Source organism: Geotrypetes seraphini, chromosome 2 (assembly GCF_902459505.1).
Source record: "Geotrypetes seraphini chromosome 2, aGeoSer1.1, whole genome shotgun sequence".
Lineage (NCBI taxonomy): Eukaryota > Metazoa > Chordata > Amphibia > Gymnophiona > Dermophiidae > Geotrypetes > Geotrypetes seraphini.
The window spans coordinates 204,529,251-204,542,324 of NC_047085.1; the positions used below are offsets into that span (position 1 = coordinate 204,529,251).

Sequence of the window (13,074 nt, forward strand, 5' to 3'; positions counted from 1 at the left end):
GCGGATATGGAGCTTCCCCATCCTCCTAAAGAGTCACTCAGATTGCCTATGACTCCTGTTCTCCAACAAACCTTCACTCGCAATATGGAGACTCCTTATTCTATCACTGCCATCCCATCTAAATTGGAATCTCGTTACAGAACGGTTCCATCTAAAGGATATGAAAAGTCTCAACTTTCTCATCAATCTCTAGTGGTAGAGTCATCATTGAAGAAAGCACATCCCTCCAAAATTTATGCTTCAGTTCCTCCTGGTAGGGAAGGCCGTACCATGGATAAATTTGGTCGACGTTTATACCAGAATTCTATGATGGCAAATAGAGTTCTGAATTATAATTACATTTTTACGTCCTATTTCAATCATTTTTTAAAGATTCTGTCTTCCTTTTACCCGGATATCTCTACCAATCGTCTATCAGAATTTAAAAATATCCTTAAGACTCTTTCTCAATTGAGACTATTTATGCTACAAGCTTCCTATGATGCCTTTGAACTCTCGTCTAGAGTCTCGGCATTTGCAGTAGCCATGCGTAGATTAGCATGGTTACGGATAGTGGACATGGATCCTAACCTTCAGGATAGATTGGCTAATCTTCCTTGTCAAGGAAATGAATTATTCGATGACTCTATTGAGGCAGCTACAAAGCGTCTTTCAGAACATGAGCGCTCTTTTGCTTCCCTCATCCGTCCAAAACCTAAACCTGTACCAACTAGAGGTTTCAAACAAACTCCACGTCGCTATCCACAGAAAACAACTCCTGCTTTTTCTAGACCTCCTGCTCGTCGGCCTCCTCCACAACAACGACAACAAAAGTCACAGACCCCTGCTAACACTAAGCCTGCTCAGTCTTTTTGACAATCTCAACTTGAGCATTCTAATTTCTCCGTTTCCAAATTCTCCCCTCCCCATAGGGGGTCGCCTGTCCAATTTTTATCATCAATGGGAGCTCATAACATCAGATCTCTGGGTACTCACCATTATCAGAGAGGGATACTCTCTTCGACTCCTTCAGGTGCCTCCAGATCGCCATCCAAGAGAGTGTCTTTCAAATCAGTCGCATCTTCCTCTTCTTCTTCAAGAAGCTCGGGCTCTTCTTCTCCTGCGAGCAGTGGAAGAAGTTCCTCTCTCCCAAAGGAACTCGGGATTCTACTCCCGTTATTTTCTAGTTCCCAAAAAGACGGGGGATTTGCGACCGATTTTGGATCTCAGAGCTCTCAACAAATTTCTAGTCAAAGAGAAATTTCGAATGCTCACTCTGCCAACTCTATATGCCTTGATGGATCAAGGGGATTGGATGTGCTCCCTCGATCTCAAAGAGGCCTATACTCATATCCCCATTCATCCAGCTTTTCGCAAGTACCTCAGATTCCAAGTAGGAAATCTTCATCTTCAGTACAGAGTTCTCCCCTTCGGACTGGCTTCTTCCCCCAGAGTTTTCACAAAATGCCTTGTGGTTGTAGCGGCAGCTCTTCGCAACCAGGGTCTCCAAGTATTTCCATACCTAGACGACTGGCTCATCAAGGCTCCCTCTCTTTCAGGGGTTATTGTAGCGACCCAACAGACTATTCTCTTTCTTCAAAGTCTAGGATTTCACATCAATTTTCCCAAATCTCAACTGATTCCTTCTCAGTCTCTCCAGTTCATAGGAGCGACTCTGGACACTATCAATATGAGAGCATACCTTCCTCAACCACGTCAGGATGCACTCCTTCAAATTTCTCAACAATTCTTCCAACTTTCCACTGTTCCAGCAAGGAAAATGATGGTTCTGCTCGGTTACATGGCCTCTACAGTTCATGTGGTTCCTTTTGCCAGGCTTCATCTTCGCATTCCTCAATGGACACTGGCATCTCAATGGCAACAATCAGTGGATCCACCAACTCGACTAATTTCCATCACTCCTTCATTAAAGAAGTCTCTCCGTTGGTGGATGCTCTCTTTGAATCTTTCAAGAGGTTTAATGTTTTACCCTCTTCCTCATCAGAAGGTCCTCACAACCGACTCGTCAATGTATGCATGGGGAGCCCATGTAGACGGTCTTTGCACTCAAGGGCTCTGGACCCAAGCAGACCGGAGGTGTCCTATAAATCTGTTGGAACTCAGAGCGATATTCTATGCTCTCAAAGCTTTTCAGCATCTTCTTCACGACATGGTGATTCTAGTACGTACCGACAACCAAGTAGCCATGTATTATGTAAACAAACAGGGAGGGACGGGATCTCACTCCCTCTGTCAAGAGGCTCTGAAATTGTGGCAGTGGGCGATTCTCCACAACATCTTCCTCAGAGCAGTTTACATTCAGGGTCAACACAACTATTTGGCGGACAAATTGAGCCGTCTTCTACAACCTCACGAATGGACAATCAATTCTCCTACTCTTCGCCAAATTTTTGCTCGATGGGGGACTCCGCAGATAGATCTGTTTGCGTCACCTCTCAATTTCAAACTGCCTCAATTTTGCTCCCGCATCTATACTCCTCAACGTCTCGAAGCGGATGCGTTTCTACTGGACTGGAGGAATCAGTTCCTTTATGCTTTTCCTCCGTTTCCTCTGATTCTCAAGACTCTTGTCAAGTTGAAATCAGACCATGCCACCATGATTCTGATAGCTCCTCGGTGGCCCAGACAACCTTGGTTCTCCCTTCTACTTCAACTCAGCACCAGGGAGCCTCTACTTCTACCAATATTTCCTTCTCTACTCACGCAGAATCAAGGATCTTTGCTTCATCCCAATCTACAGTCTCTACATTTGACAGCTTGGTACCTTTCTCTTTAACAGACTTTTCTCAATTCTCTCCGTCTGTACAAGATATTTTACTTGCTTCCAGAAAACCATCCACTAGGCAATGTTATGGTCAAAAGTGGACAAGATTCTCTGCTTGGTGTTCTACACATAATTTACCACCCAGATCTGCTTCATTGACATCAGTTCTGGACTATTTACTTCATTTATCACAATCTGGACTTCAAACTACATCTATCCGAGTCCATCTTAGTGCTATAGCTGCTTTTCATCAACCTTTGGATGGAAAATCCCTTTCTGCACATCTTATGATTTCTCGTTTTATGAAAGGACTTCTCAATCTACATCCTCCTCTTAAACCACCTCCTGTGGTTTGGGATCTCAATGTTGTTTTAGCTCAACTTATGAAATCTCCTTTTGAACCACTTGACAAAGCTCATCTCAAGTATCTCACTTGGAAAGCTGTGTTCCTGATTGCTCTCACTTCTGCTCGTCGTGTCAGTGAGTTACAAGCGCTAGTGGCTGATCCACCTTTCACAATTTTTCACCATGACAAGGTTGTTCTCCGTACTCATCCTAAATTCTTACCTAAAGTCGTTTCAGAATTTCACATCAATCAGTCTATTGTTCTACCTGTATTTTTTCCAAAGCCTCACTCTCACCCAGGAGAGGCGGCCCTTCATACCTTGGACTGTAAACGTGCTTTGGCTTTCTACCTGCAACGCACTCAGATTCACAGAACGTCTCCTCAACTTTTCATATCCTTTGATCCAAACAGGTTGGGTCGTCCTATATCGAAGCGTACCATCTCCAACTGGATGGCTGCTTGCATTTCTTTTTGTTATGCTCAGGCTGGTCTTCCTCTACAAGGTCGAGTGACGGGCCATAAAGTTAGAGCTATGGCGGCATCTGTAGCTTTCCTCCGATCAACTCCTATTGAGGAAATCTGCAAGGCTGCCACTTGGTCCTCGGTTCATACTTTCACCTCTCATTATTGTCTGGATACTTTATCCAGGAGGGATGGCCATTTTGGCCAATCTGTTTTGCAAAATCTTTTTTCGTAAATTGCCAACTTCCCTCCATCCCTTTTTACTTAGCTTGGAGGTCACCCATATGTGGGAATATGCTGCCTGCTTGTCCTGGGATAAAGCACAGTTACTTACCGTAACAGTTGTTATCCAGGGACAGCAGGCAGATATTCCCACAACCCTCCCACCTCCCCTGGTTGGCTTCTTGGCTAGGTATCTGAACTGAGGATCCTCTCAGGAGATGCGCCCCCTGGTTCGGGCGGGAAGGCACGCGCGCAGGCGCGGTGCAGCACTCGAAAGTTCGAGATCTTCAAGCAAGTTTGCTTTCGAGGCTGTCCGCTGCGGGGCTCCGTCGGTGACGTCACCCATATGTGGGAATATCTGCCTGCTGTCCCTGGATAACAACTGTTACGGTAAGTAACTGTGCTTTTTAAGCCTCCTTTTAGTGTGATGAGGTAAGACCCTAATTTTTTTATCCTTTTTTTAAGCCTCTCTTTAGTGTGAATGTGCTGTATCGGATATTTAGCCCATGTAATGTTACAGATGATGTCAAGTGATGGTGTTTGTCTTTTTAAAAAAATAGCCCTTCATATTCTTATCAAACTGATCCCATATTTTTACTGTATGGTTTGATATTATATGTGAATCTTTCTAATTTCTCTTACTCTGTTTGCTTTTTTTTGTTTTTGCTTCCTTGGTGCTTCAGTGCAGAATAGAAGAGGTGAGAATTTTAGTTATATGTTGTGGTTTCAAGTAGCAGCTTGTGATCTTGAATTAAGAAATGTTTAAAACTTCTCTTATTTAATCACTAATATAAACTTTATTGCAGCTATATTAAGAGGGAAATCTGTATTCTTAATTCTGGGATCTTGCTATTATTAGACATGTTGCCCCTAGGCTTTTTGTGCAATTCTTTATGTATCTGTCATACATTTCCCAGCAGTGGGCAATGTCAATTGTCTTATTCTCACATACCCTGTCCTCAAACTTATGCATACATTTAGTTTAGGTTTTTTTAAGTAATTTGTATCATGGGTTCTCTTTTCTACCTGAAAATTAAGCACCATGCTCAAAGAAACTAAATTTACATTCACTGGAAAATTAATTTTCAGAGGACAAGTAGGTAATATTCTTGTTGCATATGGATGACTCCTTGAACTGCAAGGTAATGGTGGAATAGAAATCATGTAATGTAATGTCAGCCATGAAACCTGGTACAGACATACCAAGTGCAATGTCACTTTAAAAGACAGTGCCCATATCACACGCATACTGGTGCCTTTTTACCCAATGTCAGTTCACAAGACCTGCAGTTCTTTATTTTCCGTGGAGCTGAGGTGGTTCTTAGCACATCAAACTTCTTTGATTTTTGTACCTTCCCGTCATTTTTTCCTTTTTGGTTTTGTCGTTTTCTTCTTTTCTCTCTCTTCCTTCCTTCCTTCCTATTAACTTGCATTTTTGGGTCTGTGGACCACTTCAAGCCCTTTTTCCCTTCTCATGAGCATCAATTATTTTTTGGCTTCCATACTACTCGAGCTCCCCAGGTCATTGAGTCCTTTAACTTTGCGTCGGCTGTTTTTTTTCCCTTCATGTCCAAATCAGTACTGAGCGGCTTCAAGAAATACTCTTGATTTTTCACAGTTACAACATAAATTTGGTCTTAATAAATCACAAAGTTCTAAGTCTAATAGATGCTGGCATTGTAATCTGGAAGCAGGGACTCTGGCCCATTTAATATTCTATTGTCCCTGTATCATGGCCTTTTGGAAATCAATTTGGTCTCAAATTAATTGTTTACTAGAAAACCATGTAGCTTTATCATATGATACAATTCTGTTCGGGATGTCAATGAGAGCAAAAAGTCAAATTTCATCAAGTAATAATAAACTTTTATTGATTATGACAGGAGTCGCCATACAACATATCACCAGTAATTGGAAAAATTACAATAGACTTAACTATACATTTTGGTGGAATTCGTTATGTCATATTTATAAAATGGAAAAAACAATTGCCATACAAAAAGGGAACTATAATAATTTTAAAAAGATTTGGGGGCCATTAAATTATTGTAATGAATAGACATCATTTTCCACTGAAAGTACATTTATACATAGGGGGGAGGGGGATGGTATATAAGTTATTTTAAAGGTTTTATTAATAGATAAGAATACAATATTTATATGATATTTTGAATTAAATATTTGCGGGAAGGGTGGGTGGAAAGGGAATAAATTTATGCATGTAAAATGATAATTGAACGAATTTCAAGTGATTGTGCAAAAGTTTCAAAGGATGTAATATTGTGTACTTGATATAAGATGAAAAATGAATAAAGAATTCAAAGGATGTAATATTGTGTACTTGATATAAGATGAAAAATGAATAAAGAATTTTGGAAAAAAAAAAAAAAAGAAATACTCTCGATGCAATAAAACCATTTCATTTCTTTTTAGGAAATTTTTGTTGACAAATTGATTTGGTATTTGCTGTCATTCAACTGTATTTTACAAGCTATATGTGTGTTTAGTGCAACGATACTTATTTAACTGGGGTTGTTTCCAGTAAGGTATTTTTATTGTAGTCTGCCATGAACTCCTTTGAGGTATTGGCAGAATATAAATTTAAATGTATTGTAATCTCAGGCTCTGAACCGCTCAATTGGTATGTTCAGTGCCTTGGTCCTGAGCATCAGGACATTGACTCTGTCCTCTGTTCCCATATGCAAAAGAGGTCACTGAAAGCCTGCAAACTTTAATTCCAAAACCTTTTTGATACCACATCTGCAACATTGAGCATGGCTGGGGATTTGAAGTCCAAAGCTCAACCTCCTGCGACCCCAGCATTGACTTCTGCACCGCCCGCATTGACATTGCATCAGGAGCATCATACATTGGGATCGACTCAACATAGAGATTCTGCTACTTCCTCATTGATGCTGCGAACATCAGGGGACAGCACATAAGAAGGCTAAGCAGCATAAGTATTTCTCCCCTTCTAGGCATACTACTGCATCTTCCTAGGCATCATTTTCATCACATTCAAAGTGTCGACTGTTCATTATCCCATTTTATTCTGTACCAGGCTGCACCTTCATGTAGTGTATATATTGCTTCAGGTTATTGTTCTTCAACTCGCCATTGCGAGTTCCTATTGACCAACTATTTTCAGTAAGCCTGGTAGCTAGGGATTCCCCCATGTGAGATTCTATGGCCTGCTTATTCTCGGAGAAAGCAAAGGTACTTACCCATAGCAGGTGTTCTCCTAGGACAGCAGACCAACTATCTCACATACCCTCCCACCTCTCCTAGGAATTACATTCTCTAGATATATATATTTATATATGTATATTGTACTGCTGGTCTTACACTCACAAGGCCGGTGAGAAGGCACCCCGTGCATGTGTGGTGGGATACTGTTTTGAAGATTTTAAGACACACATGCTTTTTCTAAGTGTCCGTACCTGGGGCTCCATGGATACATCACCCACATGTGAGATTACCCATTGGCCTGCTGTCCTTGGAGAACACCTGCTACAGGTAAGTTTCTTTGCTTTATTTGGTAGTCAGGAGTTTAGATGACTAATATCAGGAGACAAAGCACAGTGATAGTATGAACATGTGATGCTTTTAGTGAAGGTAGTCCTCTGTTCGTTCTCAGGAGGAGAAAGGATTTTAGTAACTGGTGCTGGGAATGGAAGAAGTATAGAGGTAATGAGGGAATATAGGAAAAAAGGGGAATCTTGGAGAAAGGAAATCACAATAGAGGGGAGACAGGGAATTGCAGAGTAGAAATTTTGGAGAGGAGGTCCATATTCGTACTTCTCCTCCTAAACCTTTTCCTAACACACCATTCTCCCTCTGATTTTCGAGCCCTGTCCCTGCTACTATGCTTAATGTTAAAAGGAAAACAATACTTTGACACCTCAGGTTCTGTCCATCATTGTCCAGGGATAGTGGTGGTCTTTAAAACATGTGAACCACTAAGTCGTTGTTCAAATTACAGTGCAGCAAAAAAAAAAGAAAAACAGTCCCTACGAATAGAACAACAAATAAGTAACATGCTAAGATCCATCTTAGGTGTCAGCACCCAAGAAAAAGATCTGGGTGTCATTGTGGACACTACACTGAGATCCTCTGCCTAGTGTGTGACAGCAACAAAAGAAGCAAACAGAATGCTAGGAATTATTAGGAAAAGGATGGTAAATAAAACCAAGAATATTATAATGCCTCTGTATCGCCCCATGGTACGTCCTCATCTTGAGTGTTGTGCACAGCTTTGATTAATGTACCTCAAAAATATATAGTGGAATTAGAAAAGGCTCAAAGAATGACCAAAATGATAAAAGGGGATGGAGCTTCTCTCATATGAGGAAAGACTAAAGAGGTTTAAGGCTTTTCAGCTTAGAAAAGAGACAGTTAAGGGGAGATATGATTGAGGTCTACAAAAACGTGAGTGGTGTAGAATGGGTGAGTGAATCTATTTTTCACCCTTTCAAAAAGTACAAAAACCAGGGAACACAATGAAATTACATGAGAATACTTTTAAAATAAACAGGAGAAAATATTTTTTTAACATATAGAATAGTTGAGCTCTGGAATAGAGAATGACATGGTGGATATTACCCACGGCTAGCCGTGAGTAGCCGTGGGTAACCCGCCAAAACAGTGGAGGGGGGAAAGGTGCTCACGGCAGGTACGGGGACTAGGCCATTCACCGCCCCGTGAAGTGGTGAATGGCCTTGTTCCCGCAGTTAAGAGAGGGAACGCATGCGGTCACTTCACGCAGCCCCCTCCCTCCCCCTTCATGGCGCTTTAAGGTTTCAGTCTTGTTGAAATCTGCCGGCGCATACAGAAGCTTCTCTGACGCAACTTCCAATCAGAGGAGAAGCTTCCGCCCACACATGCACGTGACTGCACGAACACTCCGGTGGCTTTTAACAAGACTGAAATCTTAAAACGCGCCGTGAAGGTAAGGGGGAGGGAAATGCACGGACCGCACGAGGGGTGCCAGAGGGAAGGGTTGATGCTGCAGGGATAGGGTGGTGAAGGGGACGGCGAGCACAGGGCGGTGAAGGGGACGGTGGTCTGGTGATGGGGCAGTGATGGGGACAGATTTTTTTTCCCCCCGTGTCATTCTCTACTCTGAAATTCATTGCCAGAGGGAGGTGGTTATGGCAGTTAGCATTACTAGGTTTAAGAAAGATATGGACAAGTTCCTAGAGGAAAAGTCCATAGTATGCTATTGAGACAGACATGGGGGAAGTCACTGCTTGCCCTAGATCGGTAGCATGGAATGTTGCTACTATTTGGGTTTTGGCCAGGCACTGTGACTTGGATTGGCCACTGTTGAAAACAGAAAACTGGGCTAGATGGACCATTGGTTTGACCCAGTATGGCTGCTATGTTCTAACAAAGATGGGGATGCAATACTTCAGGCTCGAATAGCAGAGGAGGATGATTTGGTGCAAAGCACAGTTGTTGGTCTCTCAGCAGCAAGCGCAGATTACAGGTAAAAAGGGGGGGGGGGGTGTTGACAGCTCACCTCTACTTCAGTCTGGTTCTTTGTTTCCTTGATGAATCGCAGCAAGGGTTGGATTTTTGCCTCAGGAGATGGATATTCCAAGCATTTCTGCCTAGTTTACAACTTAGCTATATTGAATTGCTTCCTTGTGAGTATCTCTTATAGAAGAAATTTGTTTATGAGTACATTAGTAGCTATGGTATAGGAGAAGCTGGTATTTTTATTTATTTATTTTTATTAAGAATGTCCTCCAGATCCATCATTCCAATTGTCATGTCATCCTCTACTTTATTGGTAAACTGCACAGGATACAAGCACTTTGACTAGTGTGAGGAAATTGCAGTCTATGTTATGTGGTACCATAACAGAAGCGAACTGACAATCACGCGCCGACACTTCCACGCAGGACTGATTCACGCCAGCTTAAAACACTTCCTGTGAGGGTGTGGAAACTCCCCCAGTAAACTTACAAGTGTTTGCGCTTCTGTGGGGGGGGGGGGAACCTCCATTACACTGAAAACTATTTGTTTTCCTTAGTTTTTTGGGTATTCGCCATTTTTAAGTGTGGGGGGTCCCCTCCAACAGAAGCGCAAACACATGCAAGTTTAGTGGGGGGTTCCCCCACACCCCTCCTCACAGCACTAACAGGAAGTATTTTAAGCTGGCGCGCATCAGTCCTGCGTGGGATTGTCGGTGCGCGAATGACGGGTCACCATGCTATGTATGTTCAAGGTGGTAAAAACTAGTTAAATAAGATGAAGAAATCTTATGAACCACATAGTCATACTTTGTAGATTTCACGACACAGTAGTCAATTTAGTTTATTAAATGAAAGAGGTATTTAAAGTAGTAAAATTTGTTTTCCTTTCATATCATTGTTTCTTAATCTCTTTTTCCTCTGCCCTATGCAGCCATCATTTGGAGCCAGTTTTAGAAGATTGTGTGGTTAATGTGTACAAAGACTGATTCTGTCTTGATCCTTACCACCCATTAGCAGTTAAAGAGCATAACATTGTATTTTCTTATTGTCATACCATTTCTATAGGTGCTCTTTATATAACTTTCTTGGAGGGATTATAAACAATATAGTAAGAGGTTTTTGGTGCATTGAAACTTGACCCAATTCCATAGTTTAAGGAAATTGAAAGTGTGTGTGTTTCCTTTTTAGACAAAGCTTCACCGAGGAAATCTCCGCGTAAAAGAGCGCAGAAAAGATCAGCAGGATCAGATGAATAAATGAGCAGTGGTGCCATGATGATTCCAGCTAATTTTGCTCTTTTTGCCAGAGTGGAAATGGTGCAAAGAAACCATATCAACACATCTAAAGAGTAGAGGGAAACTACATAACATCTGGACTGAGCAGTGTTTGAAAGTTTGACTACAGGAAATTAATGCTATAGGTGTACTATCCTCAGAATTTTCCATAAAAGTAATTTTTTACCAGGTGTTTTTTTTTTTGTTTGTTTGTTTTGAAAACTTTCTTCACCAAGACATTGTTGTGCTGCCTGGTTGGTGCCTTCAGAATTCTGTGAAATGCTGGTATGACGCTGTTTCTTTGGATTCTGGTAGACATGAACTTCCGATTCCAAGTGGGTATTGTATTGTAGAGGCTTGACTGTATCGCATGACGGGGCACCTCTGGTTCTTGAGAGCCACTGATAGGTCTGGTTTCCAGGATACCTACAATGGTCATCAAACTGGCAGTTAGACCACATGTAAGCAAATCAGCAGGCTTTTATATTCCTTGAAAAAACAGATTTGCTAGCACAGTGGAAAAAATTTAGACTAAGGGCTCCATGTAAACTATAGGAAAGTGCCTCTAGAGCAGGTAGATTCTATCTCAGAAGATATGGGAGTAGCTGTAAGTGGGTCCCTTCTTTCCTGGGCCCCCCTGCATTGCTGGGGCTGCCTGGATGGAGTTTGCATCACTCTGTTGGCAGCTTTTTAGAATCTTGAGTTGTCTCCTCTTGGCTTTACTACACACAACTTGGTTCCGTCTTCAAAAATGGTTTCTCAGCATGCTGCTAATTTAATTCAGCAATGATTTAGTAATACCAGCTCTTTCCTTTAAACTTAGTCTTAAAGGCGCATGCCGGAATAGCTGGTGATTGCAGTGTTTTTACTGCTGTCTAATATACATGCACACTGTTTGGTAGCACTTTGATAACTATGAAAAGTCCAAACATTTGCATAAATGTAAGTTTTTCTACTTAGCATAACTCTTTAAGGCATGGAATCTGTATGTGAACATTGTCATATGCAGTACATTTGGAGTTGGAGTAGAACAGATGTTTCAGGGGGAGGGGTGTTTTGGGGGGTTGTTTTTTGTCCTAGGGATGGGTAGTTTTGTACAAAAGGAAGGAAAAAACTTAATGTGTAAAACATTTGAATCTTGCTCAAGTCATTATGAAGTAAACAGAATATTGTACTTTTCCTTTAAATGATTGTTCTAATTCTTTAAAGATCACAAGGATTATGAATATCAAAAGTGCTAAATATAAGTACAGAAAACTGTTTCATTAAGCTATTAGTCAAGAATGCCAAGTTCAGTATAAAGGTTTGGTTTAATTTCAAATTGTTTTACTACAGATGTACAAAAGAACAAATTCTTAGATAAATGGACAATTTTTTATTATCTGTTCTGTGAATTTTTTAAAAATTTATAAACTGCAAATGTAAAGCTCCTCTCCTTAAATAGTTGCATTTTTTTCTGATTGTAGAAAAACTGTATATTTGGTACAGATGTTACCATTTGCAGAGACCCCACCTTCTTGTTTGTCCTTCTGCAGTATCACTTAATGCAGATTATGAATTTAAACAAATTCCTGTGATGCTGCAGAGTTTACATTCATTTTTCTGGAATTAGCTCCATTTGGCATCACTTTATTAGGTTTATCACTCAGATGGTTTCTAGCCACTTTTATCACATCTGGTTTCTTTGAGAAATGTGGCTATACTCCTACAGAAGTTCAAATACATTACATTCATTACCATCTCAGGTTGTATTCTATGGTAATCCAATTAAATAAATGAGATCATCTTGAAATATGCTGTGTCATAACTTATAGTATCTTTGCCACAAGGTGATCCTCCATTCTTTCTTCAGAATTCCTTCCATTAATATCCTCACTGTTGCCAGCTTTCATCTTAATACCATTTTTTTGTGAAATAGGATCATGTTAGCCCATCTTTGTTCTTTGGCACCAGAAACTGAATGAATAAGACTTTCAACTGTGTTAATATTAGGGCTAGAAAAATTGCAAGTGCCAAGGTTATCAGGATACCTAAAATGTGGTACTTGAGATCTGAGGTTGTCACCTGCTCAGTGAAACAGACGGTTGTTGATGTTGCTGCCCTCATTGGTCTGGGAAGAGGTGATTCTGTTACTAGCAGTTTGGGCTACTATTACCTCTGCCATTTGAAAGAGAATCTGGTGCTATCACTGCCACAGTTTTCAGGAAAAAAAATTATAGTACGACAGACACTTCATTCTTGAAACTTCGGGTTGTCATTACTTTCTTGCAAGAACTCTTGTAGGAAGCTTCATTTGCACTTTTCTTTTTTTTTTTTTTTTTTTTTTTGCTTCTTCTCTTTTACTTCTTGGCTGTCCTTCAACTCCTCAATTGTCTTCTTACAAGCGAGAGAATGGGACCTTGTTTTTTCTGCTCGTTTATTTTCTCTAAATTCAAAACTTTTTCACTTTTTTTTTTTTTTTTTTGCAAGGCTTTTGGTGCAGGAGAGTGCAGACTCTGAGGGCTAGAGTCTGCTTCCAAGGAGCAG

The 13,074-nt window shown here is 40.9% G+C and overlaps 1 protein-coding gene across 2 annotated transcripts in view; it reads left to right on the top strand.

Moving 5' to 3' along the window:
• SSR1 (signal sequence receptor subunit 1) overlaps positions 1–12,340 on the top strand; it is a 93,896-nt gene extending 81,556 nt beyond the window's left edge. Inside the window, exons 8-9 of one of the 2 annotated variants that reach the window (XM_033934736.1) lie at positions 4,478–4,492; positions 10,463–12,340. In XM_033934736.1, the coding sequence (XP_033790627.1) occupies positions 4,478–4,492; positions 10,463–10,530 (83 nt within the window). In that variant the 3' untranslated portion in view covers positions 10,531–12,340. The remainder of the gene's footprint in view (positions 1–4,477; positions 4,493–10,462) is intronic. The other variant, XM_033934737.1, reaches the window with a different exon arrangement.
• The last annotated feature ends 734 nt before the right edge of the window (positions 12,341–13,074 follow it).